Raw genomic sequence first — 14267 nt, 5'->3', positions numbered from 1 at the left:
GCTTCACTGTTTCCCACACGCCTTCCTCTCTGCCCACTGTGCTGCTGCAACAAGGAAACGTCCAAGTGTTCCAGGGTCACGGAGGAAAAAATTCTACCTGCCTAGGGAAGGAGGATGGTCAGAGAGCTTCACAGACAAGGTGACACTGAGGCAGTTTCCAAAAAAAAAATAGGAGTTTACCAACTCAAGAAGGAAAAATGGAGGTGCCGAGGCAGGCCAGTTCAGGTAGGGGCAAGAACGTACCAATGAGCTCCATACAGCTGGGCATGTTTGGAGGTTGGTTCATTTGTGTGGGTGGGGAATGGGGGGAATTGGGATGGGGTCAGCAAATGAGGTTTGACGGATGAACAGGAGTCAGATGAGAAGGGCCTTGCACGCCCAGCTTAGAAAGGTGTCCCCAAATTCCCTGGCCATAACAGACAACTCCCATGGTGTTCTTTTGTTATTCTGCTTGTATCTTTATTATCAGACTTTGTATACTTGGCCTTCGTTGTGACTGTTCAATGGATCTTACCTAGTATACTTATGGACAAGTTCACTGAAGATGGGGGTTCTGCCTCTTTCTGCCTTTTTCAAGAAAAATCTATAGTGCCTTAGACATGGAAAATGCTCAATAAATATCTGTCTTGTTGAATTTGTCTATGAATAGGTCCTTTCAAATAAAAGACTACGTTTTACGAAGTATTTAAAATACGTTCCTGAAAAGATTATTTATACTATCATTATAAAAATGATGACAAAGGGCTGATTAAATAATATTTTACTCCAACTTTTTTCTGCATTATATAAATATTAAATTAGTTGAGTCTGAAGTAAAGAGATTATATAATTACAGCTGATTGTGATGAGGATATATTAAATTATCCAAACTTTTTTGCCTTGAACCCACTGCTCATATTAATAATATATATCCATGTCAATATCCAGCCATACACAATTTCAATTCAACAAATAATGATTGGGTCCTTACAATGTGTTAGTCACTGTGTTCACTGGGGTATAAAAATGAGGCCCTCTGTGGTAATTATGCAACAACTTGCTATATTTATGTTCAAAGTTAAAAAAATACAAAACCTGAGATACATAGAGTTAAGTAGCTTGTCTAAGCGCACAAGCCAGTTAGGGGCCAAAGACAAATTTCTGTCGCCTGACTTCAAATTTAGTGCTTTTTCTATGACACCTTCCTATTTCTTCGCAGTTACCAATATGGAGCGTATCTGTGAGCTCTCTGGCCAAGATCCGCAAAGAGCTTATTTGCAGAGGATTTTTACCTGAAAAACGTCAGTTTGTTCTTAAGTGATTCATTATCCTGGCATCACTAAGCCCTATGCTTTATCTAACAATGAATCTAGACAGAGGGTCTGACGTGGAGCTTTATATGGAATGAGTTATTTAATTAATGAAGATAGATGTGAAAGTATAAGCAGCACCCCATTGCCTGAAGGTAAGATCTAGCAACCCCAAGAACTGTGAACAAAAGGCCACCAAGATGCACAGCTGTCACATAGCTCATGATTTTCTTTGTAGGATATCATCAAATCATTTCAGAATCTCATCCAATAAAATAAGATGTCAAATTAGAAGCAAGAAATATAGGAATAGCAATGAGAAGTAATGAGACAAGAAAAAAAGTGAAAAAGCATGGACTCCACAAGCATTTTGGACTAGGGTGTGTGTGTGTGTGCGTGCGTGGGTGCACGCATAGTCATTATCTGATATTAGTTCTAGCTCATGATATTAGTTACAAAGTCTTCATTCCTCAAGGGAAGGCCTAAATAATACATCGTTTCTTTCATTTGTAAAGGTAGGGAAGGACATATTTTAGAGAAGTTTAAATCAAAATTGGTTAAAATTTTTAAAGCATCCATATGAGTTAACTTCCTTGATGTGTAAAATTCAGATACGAATTATTTTTGCTAAAGGCAGACAGATAAGCAATGTGGCTGCTCTATATTTACTAATTTTTAAAACTTTGGTGTATCGTTTTCATATGAATTCAAATGAATATTAGACAAGATTGGCTAAATGAGCCTCAGATTTATTAGAGAGCAGGATACCAAGTTGAAATTTTCAAATTCAGATTCATCTGAAACAACATTTTTATAGGTCAAAACTACTTTTTTAAAAATCTGGTTTTAAATCTTTATCTTGCCGTTTCCTTGTTCATCATTAAATTATAATATTCTGCAGAGCAGTGATCATCACGCCGTGTCAAACGTACCACTAGAGGGTTCTAGCTGACTCTTCCTTGGACCCTCTTAGACTAGACCCAACATCTGGTTGTAGTGCGCCATCTAGTGGTTGTAAGAATCACTGGTGCCTGAGTGTTATTTGCTTGAACTGCATTTTAGAAAACACAATGGCATACATTTTTAGAAAGTAATAAGAATTCTAAACAGCAATACCAAACTCATAAAACCATTTTTTTCTAAAATTCATATTTAGATCACTTAATAAGTAATAAAATTCTTAAAGTGAGGGAAACTCATTGTATTAATACATAGTAGTTATGTTTAGCAGAGATTTAAATGACCTTTAATTTCAATACACTGCATATTCATTTAAATACACTGCACACTGCTTCATGCAGAGGAAACACACAATTTAGACCAGTGAGTAGGAATAACGTACCTGCTGACAAAGGGGTGGATGCGATGACCGAGATATATTTTTTTCCTTCTATTGAACGTGCCTTAAACAGCTTACCACAGACAGGTGTTAGTAGGCATTTAAAAATATTTGGTCAAACCTTTATGTTATTATCTAAACTGCACATTTATGAAACGATATTTAATTATTTTTAAAAGGTACTCTTCAGCATGTCTTTTTTTTTTTTTTACTCTAAATTCCTTGTTAATACATAGAAAATGATCCTCTTTCACGCTCCTACAAATATGTTTAATTTACTGTACGTATAAGTCCTAAACAGATGACTGATCATGTACTAATAAAGCACAAAAGATCAAGTGTTAAAGGGAGAATTAACGTGACTTTCTCAAAGAAAGTGTCTTGTTGCCCCTTGCTCACCTCCCATCGCGTGTGTAGTTCTCATAAGTCATCTGTTATAATCCCAAACTTCACATTCATTATTACTGGTCACACATAAATAACTTACTCAATATGCCTGAAGCAAAGGTAAGGCTAAGAAGATATTTATTAAAATCAAAGCAAGTCAACCTGAATCCCTATAGAACTAGTGTTGATTTTACTTTGAACCCGAAGTTATGAAATCTTGCATGTAATTATAAATCAGAAACCAGTATGAGCTCACTTTGAACCAGTGGCAGCAAATCAAGCAAATTTCATTCTTTCTTTTTAAAAGTACTCTTATTTGACTGGTAGTTTAGGAGACTCTGCCTTGAGCAGAGTAAGTATTTCTCTGCTAAGTGGATGGATGAATTTGGCATATCTGGGTTTGGAGCAGGAATTTCACAAGGACTTTTGGATGCAGCTGTGAGATCAAGAAACATGGATTGGATTAGGACGACTAAGTGGATTCTTAGCTATAAGTTAATAAATTAAGACCCACTTGGATGGAAGTCTCCAACATCGCATCTCAGGGCTTTTTCCTTGAACCTGTTCTACTCAGTACTTGGAAAAATGGAGAAGCTGAAGGAGAAAGCTAAAAAAGTAAAAGCAAGGTGGGCAGGGAGCGCTCCAAAATCTTTTCAATTTATTAGAATAATGAGCCCAAGTCAATAAAATGGATGCAGTATAATTATTTCCCAGACTTGACAGGGTATGTGCAGCCCTCATAGTAATGACTCTGTCCTGTATCTCCCACAAGAGGTCATCCAGCCTGGGGCAAAACACCTCAGTGACGGGAAACCCACTATTCCCAAGGGAGCCATCATCTGAGGGACAGGTTCAATGACAAATACAACACCGCACGTTTAAGTTGAAAAGAAATCCGTTATCGGTACAGGGGGTGGGAAGATCCAGTTTTCAGCAGTTTTTGATTTAGATGACCTAACAGAGTCAACTGCTAAAAGACTTAACATTATCTTTACATCTATTAAGAGACGTCCATTAACAAGAGCTCTTCCCTCAATTTGTGGTGTGAAAATTTTAAAAGATACTGTGATATGTTGGCATATACCCAGGAAAACGTGGCTGAGAGAACCGCGGGTGTCTGGCTTGGAGAGATGAAGATACCAGTGGTTCATGACAGGGCTGAGAGGAGCACCAGGGTCCCGGAAGTGAAATTTACACTGTGATGGCTGGAGCGATTCCCTTGAACAATGAGACAACGGGAGCCAAACAACGCCATACGAGACAACTCAATGCTGTAAGAGACGAGGACTCTGCCCTCAGAAATGTCACCCAACTTGTCTTGCACAAGAAAAAGCTCTCTGTCACGCGAGGCATTTAAGGAGAGATGGGAAATAAGACTTGACCGGGAGTCACATCATACCAAGGAGATAATGACACTGGTTATTGTGTGGATCAAATGAAAGAAAAAATATGCTAAGTGTGCAGAATACTGCATAGTATAGGGACTGATTCTCTGCGAAAGATGACACCCAAGGATCCCTCTAACTAGGAAACAAACTAGACTTGGTGACATATAAGGTCCATTCGGACCCTAGGAGTCGATGATTTCATCTTATTAATAAGCCAAACTAATTACTTCTGCTTCAGCACTAAAGGTTTATATCGCTTTGAATTATAATGCACACATCACGTCTCCCCCACTTTCACAATCTATATTAAAACCTATAAGATGCAATCGTATCATGCCATAACATTAAATCCTTTAATAGTACCTCATTAAACCTCTTCCTCTCTTTCACTGTTCATCACTTGCATAAATGAAATAGAGGGTGCCTGTGTGAAAACGGGGATAATAAGTATTTTGGAAAGTTCAAGGAAAATAGGAGTAACTCAAAATATACGAGGATTCACTGAAGAAAGATCATTCTTTTTTTTTCTTTAACTGAAATGCTCCCATAAGAAGTCAGTAATATGAGCTGATCATACTTACTCCTCTGATTTGTGTTCACTGTCTACTGATAGGATGAAACATGCTTATTCAACTTTCATGCCTTTATACGCATTCTTGGCCTTAATGAGAAAATCGAAGACACACTATTCTATATAAAATAGATAACCAACAAGGACCTACTATATAGCAAGGGAACTATACTCAATATTTTGTAATAACCTTTAAGGGAAAAGAATCTGAAAAAAAAAAAGATATATGTGTATGTAAAACGGAATCACTTTGCTGTACACCTGAAACTAACACAACATTGTAAATCAACTAACTTCAATACAAACTTAACTTAAATATTAAATGGCTTCATTTTTCAGATCCAAAAAAAAAAAGAAAGAAAGAAAATTGATTCAAAAATAGTGCCGAAGAAATAGATGAAAACCTCTCCTGGGAAAGCTCTGGATCAATGGAGAGGAAAGAATCTGGAATTAAGTAGAAAAGGGATAAGGATTGGGAACAGGGAGGAAAGATGGAAGCGACAGTTTGCACACTGCGTTGAATTACCTTAGAAATAGTAATAGTATTAATGTATTAGATAAGCAGAAGTAAACTCCAGATTCTATAAAGCTTTTCTGACTTCAGGCAAGCATCCCGTGCTACAACTTCATCACACACACAAAAGCATGTCCCATCTTAACGATCAGAGTCATGAAAGTCTCTGTAAAGCAGCTTTCAAATAATCTGATGTAAGAACATGACTCAATAAATGGCAAAGAATGACGATTTAAATGATTTTGCTACCTCAGCTGAGAAACAGTTTCTACAGTGTGATTATCTTAATGTATCTGAGATGGGAGCACGATCTACGCAGGCCCACAGGAGCCTGTTACACGTGAAGCTCCCAGATAGAGGCAGGTGCTGGAGGCTGATTCCTGTCGAGGATAGTTACTGGCTCTATAGCACGTTGCTACCAGGAATGCGTGTGAATGAATTTCTCTTCTCTCTGCTTCTTTGAGGTTCACACATTCCAGTCACCAGTCACTTTTCTGACCAAAAGGTTCTGTAATTGGGGGTCCCTCCTTCCACCTTTGGTCTCTTCCCAGGGCCTCCCATTGATGGTAGCCAATGGGATCCAGAAGGCAAGGAAGCCAGGGGTTGCCAGGTGAGGGACACACAGGGTAGAGGATGGATGTGGTGGGTAGGGAGCTAAGTGAAGAGTCACTGGCTTCTCTCCTGGGTAGGCTCATGGGTGAATGGATGGTGACAAAGTCAGTGAATCACTTGTGATCTCAATTTCCTTCTTTGCAAACTGTGAATACGAAAAATCCTCTCCTTATACAAAAAAATACCAGTGAGATCAAATGGAATCATGTGGAAGTATTGTTTTAAACTTCTCACAGTGCTATGTATATGTCAATCTTATTTCATTTTTGGGGGGGAGGTTTATCTGTTTGGTTATTTGGGGGATGAGATCAAGGGGAGAAAAACATGATCTAAGTGGTGGTGAAAACGATAACTTTAAGAGAATGATTTTGTTCAGCTTGTTTGGTATGTTATGTGAACATTTTAAAACCTAATAACTAGACAATGATTAAGTGGCAACGCTGATTATGAAAAAGACTAGACCACTGTGTTCATACTATTATTTTAAAAGTCCTTACGACACAGAAGAAATACTTCTTTGCTTGCTAAACTTCACGAAGACTTAGGCCTTTTTTCAACTGAGAGAGGGAATGTACTCCACTCAGAAAGGAACATATGATGCACATATGATGGGTGAGCACAGAACATTCCAGCACACTCATGGCTCCAAAGCCAAGCAGCTGGCCCTTTCTGGACTCTCAGCGACCCTCAGGTAAGAAGCCCTGAAGAGCTGTACCTGTATGTGTCCTTCGATGAGCCTTCAGGTGAGAACTTTTTGTGTACACTTTGTTGCATCCCTCAAAATCACATCTGTGGATACGCCGTTTTCTGGAGTCTGGGGATTCAGACCTTCTCTGGCGTCTTGTGCTCTCAATACTAAATGGTGAGATTGAACTGGAAAAAGAAAAAGTAGATTTAAATGGTGAGCAGTACAGCACTCTGTTTGGTTCCAGTGCCATGAGACCTGAGGCTCATAGTCTGCAGCTTCATACAGACCCAAGGTCCCATGTCCACATTTCCCGCTGTCACCTTCTGGGACACATTTCATTTCTTAATCTTGAAGGCAGGCAGCTAGACCTATTTTTGATGAAACACTCTTAGGGAGAGAAAGACATGCTTAAAATAACAACAAAATGACAAAAACAAAAACTAAATGAAAGCAGTGGTGAGTGAGTAGATCCCCATCATCAAAAGAAATAATCTGGCGGTGTTAAAACTATCCCTCAAAGTTTTGAACTTGTGAAGACACTTACAGAGAATATTTTAGGAAGACCTGCCATAGACAAATGACAAAATGAATGCATTTAATAAGTAACATGAGGGTCTGAACTGCATGTGACAACATATAAAATCGTGTAAAATCACAACGTAATTTCAAAACAAGTAAGGTCGGGTTGAAAGAAATGACATCAGTACATCAATAACATGACTCATGACAAGCTTTTTCAGTTCTGTAAAATGCACCTGACATTTGACTTTTCTTGGTGGTGGTTTTTCACGGTGAGGAATAAAGTTCACTGTATTGAAAGATTAGCTGTACCACATTATGAAAAAAAGTTTTAACTATGAAATTTGGCCCTGACTTGTACATTGTTTAACCTTAATGCCACAGTAGAAAAACAGGATTAGTTTGTAATGTCAGGTAACTGATTAACATGTACTTCTTCCAACCTTAATCTCTTTTGATTGAGATAGAAATGAAGAACATGACTCATCGTCTTTAGTTATTCATGAAGTTCTTGAAAATTACAGTGAAATACACTAAAAAAAAGAAATCACCCATATTCCTACTATAAAAAATTTACCATTATTAATACTTTGACATTACTTTTTTCCAGGTTTTCCATGCTTTGATGCTTTTTAAAATTCCTTTCTATTAATAAATCAATCCTTGAAAAACCTGAACACAACAGATAGAGATACCCCTCCCCCCTTCTATCATTATCCTGGTCCCTTCTCCTCCCAGGGAAAACCTCTATCATCAGCTTTCTTTAAATTCTTCCAATTCTTTTAAATCATGCTCACTGATATATATCTGCATTCATGGAAACTCATTATATTGTTTGGTGTCTTTTAAGAGACATATAAATAATATGCTGTTCACATCATTCTGCAAATTGTTCTACACTTGACTTTTGTTCACTTGACACCGAGGATCTGAGATCTGTTCATATTGATACACTGTATTGTTTATTTGAAATGCTATATACCACAGTTCATTGATTCTAAGATGAATATTTTAATATTTTAATGTCTCTAAAAGCAGGATGCTTCTGACATTTGACAGCTTGTCATAGTTTGACATATTTTTTTTTTCTTTCTTAGTGGTATATAAAGTAATGGTGTATTTTACAACAGATGGTGTTTTAACCTAGATCAGGAGTTGGTAAATTGTTTCTGTAAAGGGCTAGATAGTGAATATTTTATTTTGACTGAGAGTCATACAGTCTATGTTGTAACAAATCAACCCTGCAATTGTAGCATGAAAGTAGCTATAGGTAAATATATAAACAAATGAGTATGGCTATGTTCCAATAAAACTTTATTTACAAAACAAATAGTGGGCTGTAATTGATCCATGGGCTGTAGTTGGTTGATCCTTGACTCAGATGAAATACGGGAGTAGTCCAAAGAATATCATCCCAGCATTTTAAAATCCATTTCCTAGGTGATGGACATATAAATTATTTCTAATATTTCACTATAACATTGCTCCAGTGAACTTGTTTTGAATGTCTCCTTCCATGTACGTGCCTTTTAGGTTTTCAGTGGATCTTTTCACTTGTACAAATAACAGATTCAGTAGCCAAGGCTTCACATTATTAGATAAGATCAAATATAAATGATGTTTATCTACTAGTATCTTAAACAGTTTTGTGCAAGGTTTCTAGTAGTTGAAGGAAAGAACATATGGGACAGCTAAGCCACTTTTTCAGCCTTCTTATCACTCAATACGGATTTGTGGTTTTCCACACCATTGACTCAGTTGTAGGGATCGGAGCCTATTGTGAAAAGAGTCAAAATAGTGTGACAGGTCTGCCCATGAGAGAACAGCTTTAGTCACTCCTAACAAGGTATGTTCTGGCATAGGCTGTGATTTTTGCAAATAATTAATACTGTGTGTGTGTGATAATAGGGCAACAGTAATTCACTTCTTGAATATCTAGTCATAAAAACAAATATGGATCTTGTCTCTGGGGGCCCTCAAAAATGGAAACTTTCACGTTGTGGTATGTTTGACATCTTTTAAATTGAGAATATGATATGGTATTTGTTTCCTTCAAATTATAACTTAAAGTCTATAATAAGAACCCTTTGTTTTGTACAATAACTTCTACACACTAATATGCAGAAGTCTAAATGTAACTAAGCATAATCACACACACATATTGTTTGCCCATAGTTGACTTTAGCTATTTATTTTGCTATATATACATGTATACAGAGAAAAGTGAAAAATAAATCTGAAATAAAAAACTAAGTAACTACTAAGTAGGTCTTTAAGGGACTGAAGTAATGCTGCTATATAGTCAATCAACTACTGAACTATATGGCAGGCAGAGAAGGGAAAGCAAGGGCTATAGAATGGTATAAAATTACTGCACTCAGATTTCTGAATTTACGTTAAATGAAGACAGGTTAGGTGGATGGCCTTAATGTTCTACAAAACTTCATACCCTGGTTTCCCTCATTTTAAAGTGAAATGTTTTAGGACATTATGAAGAACAACCACCTAAAGGTATTTGTGTAAAGATGACGATGATGATAAAAATAATTTTTAAAAAGGTATGTGCAATGAATAGCTGGACCCAGCAAAAACTAGCTTTAAAATGATATTCAGTGGGTAAAATTTTCCCTGGTTCCCCTTTTTAAATGGTAGAGACATCCTCAGAAGATATCAAAGAACCTTAGGCTAGCCTGTACCTTTCAGAACTTATTTGATCTCTTTGTGGAAAGGCAGGAAGGTAAGTGGGGCTGAAGTGAAAAAGAATAAAAAGTGCAGAAGAGCTTAAAGAACACAGGAAGAGGAGAGGACAAACCAGCGTCACAGAGGACTGCTGCTGTACTGGGGCCCATGGCATGATCCTACAGTTAGGGGGCACCGTAGGTGGAAGACAATTGTGGATTGGGTGTTTGGCCACGCCAAGTCCATGGCAGGAAATCTGATAGTCACGGTGCTGGTACCAAGTATTTTTGTGTCTCTGGAGCCTAGAACATTGTGGGCATATAAGAAATGTTTGCTAAATGGAATGAATGAATAGGTGGATGAATGGAAGAGTGTATTAAGTCAGGTATTCCTAATTTTTAATTTAATATAATCAACTAATTAATGAATCTTTAATTGGTTAATTAATCCTTACCAGGATCCTTTGACTGCAAATCTTCCAATAATGGTCACTCAATTCCCACTCTTACTCTCATTTCCCTAAATTTCATGTTTTAAACGCTATAGTATACAAAGTGGCTACTGAATATCTGGGATTCTGGGTAACCATTAAAACCACATGTACAGGGCTTCCCTGGTGGCGCAGTGGTTAAGAATCCGCCTGCCAATGCAGGGGACACGGATTCGAGCCCTGGTCCGGGAAGATCCCACATGCCGCGGAGCAACTAAGCCCGTGTGCCACAACTACTGAAGCCCAAGCACCTAGAGCCCGCAAGCCACAACTACTGAGCCCGTGCGCCACAACTACTAAAGCCTGCGCGCCTAGAGCCTATGCTCCGCAACAAGAGAAGCCACTGCAATGAGAAGCCCGTGCACCGCAACGAAGAGTAGCCCCTGCTCGCTGCAACTAGAGAAAGCCCGCTCGCAGCAACGAAGACCCAACACAGCCAAAAACAAATAAATTTATTAAAAAAAAAAAGTTTAAAAAAATAAAAAACCACATGTACATATAAGTGTCTTGGTTCTTTGCTCTAAGTTCAAGAGAATGGCATTCTAAAGCATGGCTTACAATTAAAATTCTCAGTGGGAGACTGCTGAGATCCCTCTGAACACGTACAAGATGCTGGTGAATGAAAGAAAAAGCTCCCCTTTGATCCTGGGTAAGCATCTAGGTGAGCGCGAAAGGGTGAAGGAATGATTCTAACTCAACCTGTCCCGTCTCACTCTGGGGCTCAAAAGCACGGTATTTGGTAACAGAATAGCTATAATTACATGTTGGGTGTTTCTATTCTGCCCTTCCTATGCTTTCTGAAAGCCATGTGCCCTTTGTTCCCAAAGCACTTCAGGTATCCTCAAATGCACGCACACTGACTTGTGTGCTTCAAAAGTTGGCCTTGTTCTGAAGAATGGAAATGCGTAAGAAACTACTGCCTACGCCAGCAGAGGATTCTTCCAATAATCCTTGGTAATAAGCCCGGTACGATGAAAATGGTCAGGGTAAAAGAGTTGCTAGTGTGTTCCCAGACACTGCACTAATAAACATACCCATGAAGTTCAAAAGAACAATAACTAAAGGCCCACTCCCTTCCCCAGAAGGTTCCACCATTTAGAAAAGTGAATGAATGCCCGAGGGGGCCTCACAGGCACTGCGTTGTAATAATTAGGCGTAGAGAAAACAAATGGGTGCATCACGCCTTCAGTTACACAATAGTCCCACTTGGAATGGCAAGTTAAATTAGAATTAAACCCAGAGAGGCTCGAAAACTCATATCCAGGAACAGCTCTATTTAAATAAAAGGCACCACACGGCTGCCATGAAAGAAATGAAGGTTAACTGTAATCAGCACGTAATAAAAGGCCATTTGTCACGTGTGACCTGAGTGTGATGAGATGCCCTTCACTGAAATTGGAGTTTCTATAGGAGTTAGAAAAAAAAAGCCAGGACATTCGTTTAAGGCTGGGAAGGGAGGACACACACATCCTAAATTTTAAAACAAGAGCAGAAAACAGAGGGATAGAAGGTGCTTCAGCAAATTCACATCTTATCATCTCAACAGAACGCCAAGGAGGATGGCTGAGGATAACCATGATGGCTGACGTTTACAGAATGCTTACCATGTGACAGGCACTGCTCTAAACGCTTTAAGCTTCAAAGCAACTCTCGGAGGTCAATATTATTAGTACCTCTAGTACTAGATGAGGAAACTGAGGCAAAGAGAGGTTAAGACCTAGGCCAAAACAAAGTTGGTGACCACACCAGGATTTGAACCCAAGTGGTGGATTGACTCCAGAACCCAATACTAGTTAATATGTTCTGTTGACTCAGGTAAACAGGAATATAAACCAGCATATAACACAATATGAAAAAGCAACAAAATAATCTGTATCATTTAAATTTCCCCTCTAATCCTATTATAGAAAACAACAGCACATAAAAGCATTCTTAAACGTAGCCTGCTATAATATACTTTTCTCTTGAGAATTTTAAGGTAAACTGTTTTATTAATACTGCCAGTAGAGGTACTCAGTATAATTACTTACTATTAATCTACCTTAAAAAATACTGTCTTAAGGTTGTTGTAAAATATATATTTCCTTCCAGGGACATGTTTTTAGAAGACTGAGTTTGGCAGCGGTATGCGATTAAGTCTTCCTTGACCATCAAGACCACAGAACTAGTTCCTTCCCTGCCATTTTAGTTTATTTACAATTGTACTAAAAAGCATTTAGAGTTGGTTGCATGACAGAGTTACCTTAAGGGAAGGGGGAACACTCAGTCTTAAGAGTATATTTTGTACTGTTTTCCAAAGTTTGCTTTAAAATCGTTTTCAACAGGACATAAATATCACCTACAGGAATTCTGAATCAGCTTCTGCCACAGAAGAGACGGAAGCAAGAACTACTTCCTTGTTAGTAAATCAAACACCACGTTGAGAATGAAATATCGAGGCCACACCATCAAAAAATCTAGAAACAATAAATGCTGGAGAGGGTGTGGAGAAAAGGGAACCTTCCTGCACTGGTGGTGGGAAGGTAAATTGATACAACCACTATGGAGAACAGTATGGAGGTTCCTTAAAAAACTAAAAATAGAATTACCATATGACCAAGCAATCCCACTACTGGGCATATACCCTGAAAAAACCGTAATGCAAAAAGCTACATGTACCACAATGTTCATTGCAGCAATATTTACAATAGCCAGGACACGGAAGCAACCTAAATGTCCATCGACAGATGAATGGATAAAGAAGATGTGGCATATATATATACAATGGAATACTACTCAGCCATAAAAAGGAATGAAATTGAGTTATTTGTAATGAGGTGGATGGACCAAGAGTCTGTCATACAGAGTGAAGTAAGTCAGAAAGAGAAAAACAAATACCATATGCTAATGCATATATATGGAATCTAAAAAAACGGTACTGATGAACCTAGGGGCAGGGCAGAAATAAAGACACAGACGTAGAGAACGGACTTGAGGACGCAGCGGGGGACGGGGAAGCTGGGACGAAGTGAGAGAGTAGCATTGACATATATACACTTCCAAATTAAAATGGATGGCTACCGGGAACCTGCTGCATAGCAAGGGAGATCAGCTCTCGATGCTTTGTGAAGACCTAGAGGGGTGGGATGGGGAGGGTGGGAGGGAGGCTCAAGAGGGAGGGGATATGGGGCTATATGTGTACATATAGCTGATTCACTTTGTTGTACAGCAGAAACTAACACACCATTGTAAAGCAGTTACACTCCAATAAAGATATAAAAAAAAATATCGAGGCCACATGCCGAAAAAAGAGTTGATGAGAATTTCAGTTAAATCGGAGTTACATAAATCTTAGTAATTGAGATTCTATTCACGTGGACAAGCCAGACATTTGTGGGTTTTTTGCAGGCTTTGTCTTAGCCAGCAGATGGCTCTCAGAAGCAGGAATCTTTATATTTCTCTTCCGTACTATCACAGACTCTATCTAGCTTCCATCAAACCATGTCAGTGCCTTTTCTATGACATGAATTAGGGAAAAGGCGTTAGATACATTCACCCTCCGGTCCCCAGAAGCTACATTCCAAGGCAGCACAGATTCACTGATTCACAGATTCACCTCCTTCATTCCTGCCCATAGTTTCCTACAGAAAACTACTTTTGAGCAGATTTGAAATTGTAAGATTAGTAGTTGCCAATCTCTCCAGAAGCTGTGACTAAAACATTATACACCACTTTACATTCAAATCTGGATTCAAAAAAAATAAATCCATTTCACAAAATGTATAAATCAAGAGTAATAATTTGCTGAAACA

The 14267-nt window shown here is 38.4% G+C and overlaps 1 protein-coding gene across 3 annotated transcripts in view; it reads right to left on the bottom strand.

Moving 5' to 3' along the window:
* KLF12 (KLF transcription factor 12) overlaps window positions 1-14267 on the bottom strand; it is a 450322-nt gene that overhangs the window by 15427 nt on the left and 420628 nt on the right. For all 3 annotated transcript variants that reach the window (XM_061170610.1, XM_061170611.1, XM_061170612.1), the window contains one exon: window positions 6816-6973. In XM_061170610.1, the coding sequence (XP_061026593.1) occupies window positions 6816-6973 (158 nt within the window). The remainder of the gene's footprint in view (window positions 1-6815; window positions 6974-14267) is intronic.

Source organism: Eubalaena glacialis, chromosome 16 (genome assembly GCF_028564815.1).
Source record: "Eubalaena glacialis isolate mEubGla1 chromosome 16, mEubGla1.1.hap2.+ XY, whole genome shotgun sequence".
In the NCBI taxonomy this organism is placed as follows: Eukaryota; Metazoa; Chordata; class Mammalia; order Artiodactyla; family Balaenidae; genus Eubalaena; species Eubalaena glacialis.
Note: the sequence above shows the minus strand (reverse complement) of the source record. Positions and strands in the feature narration are given on the sequence as shown.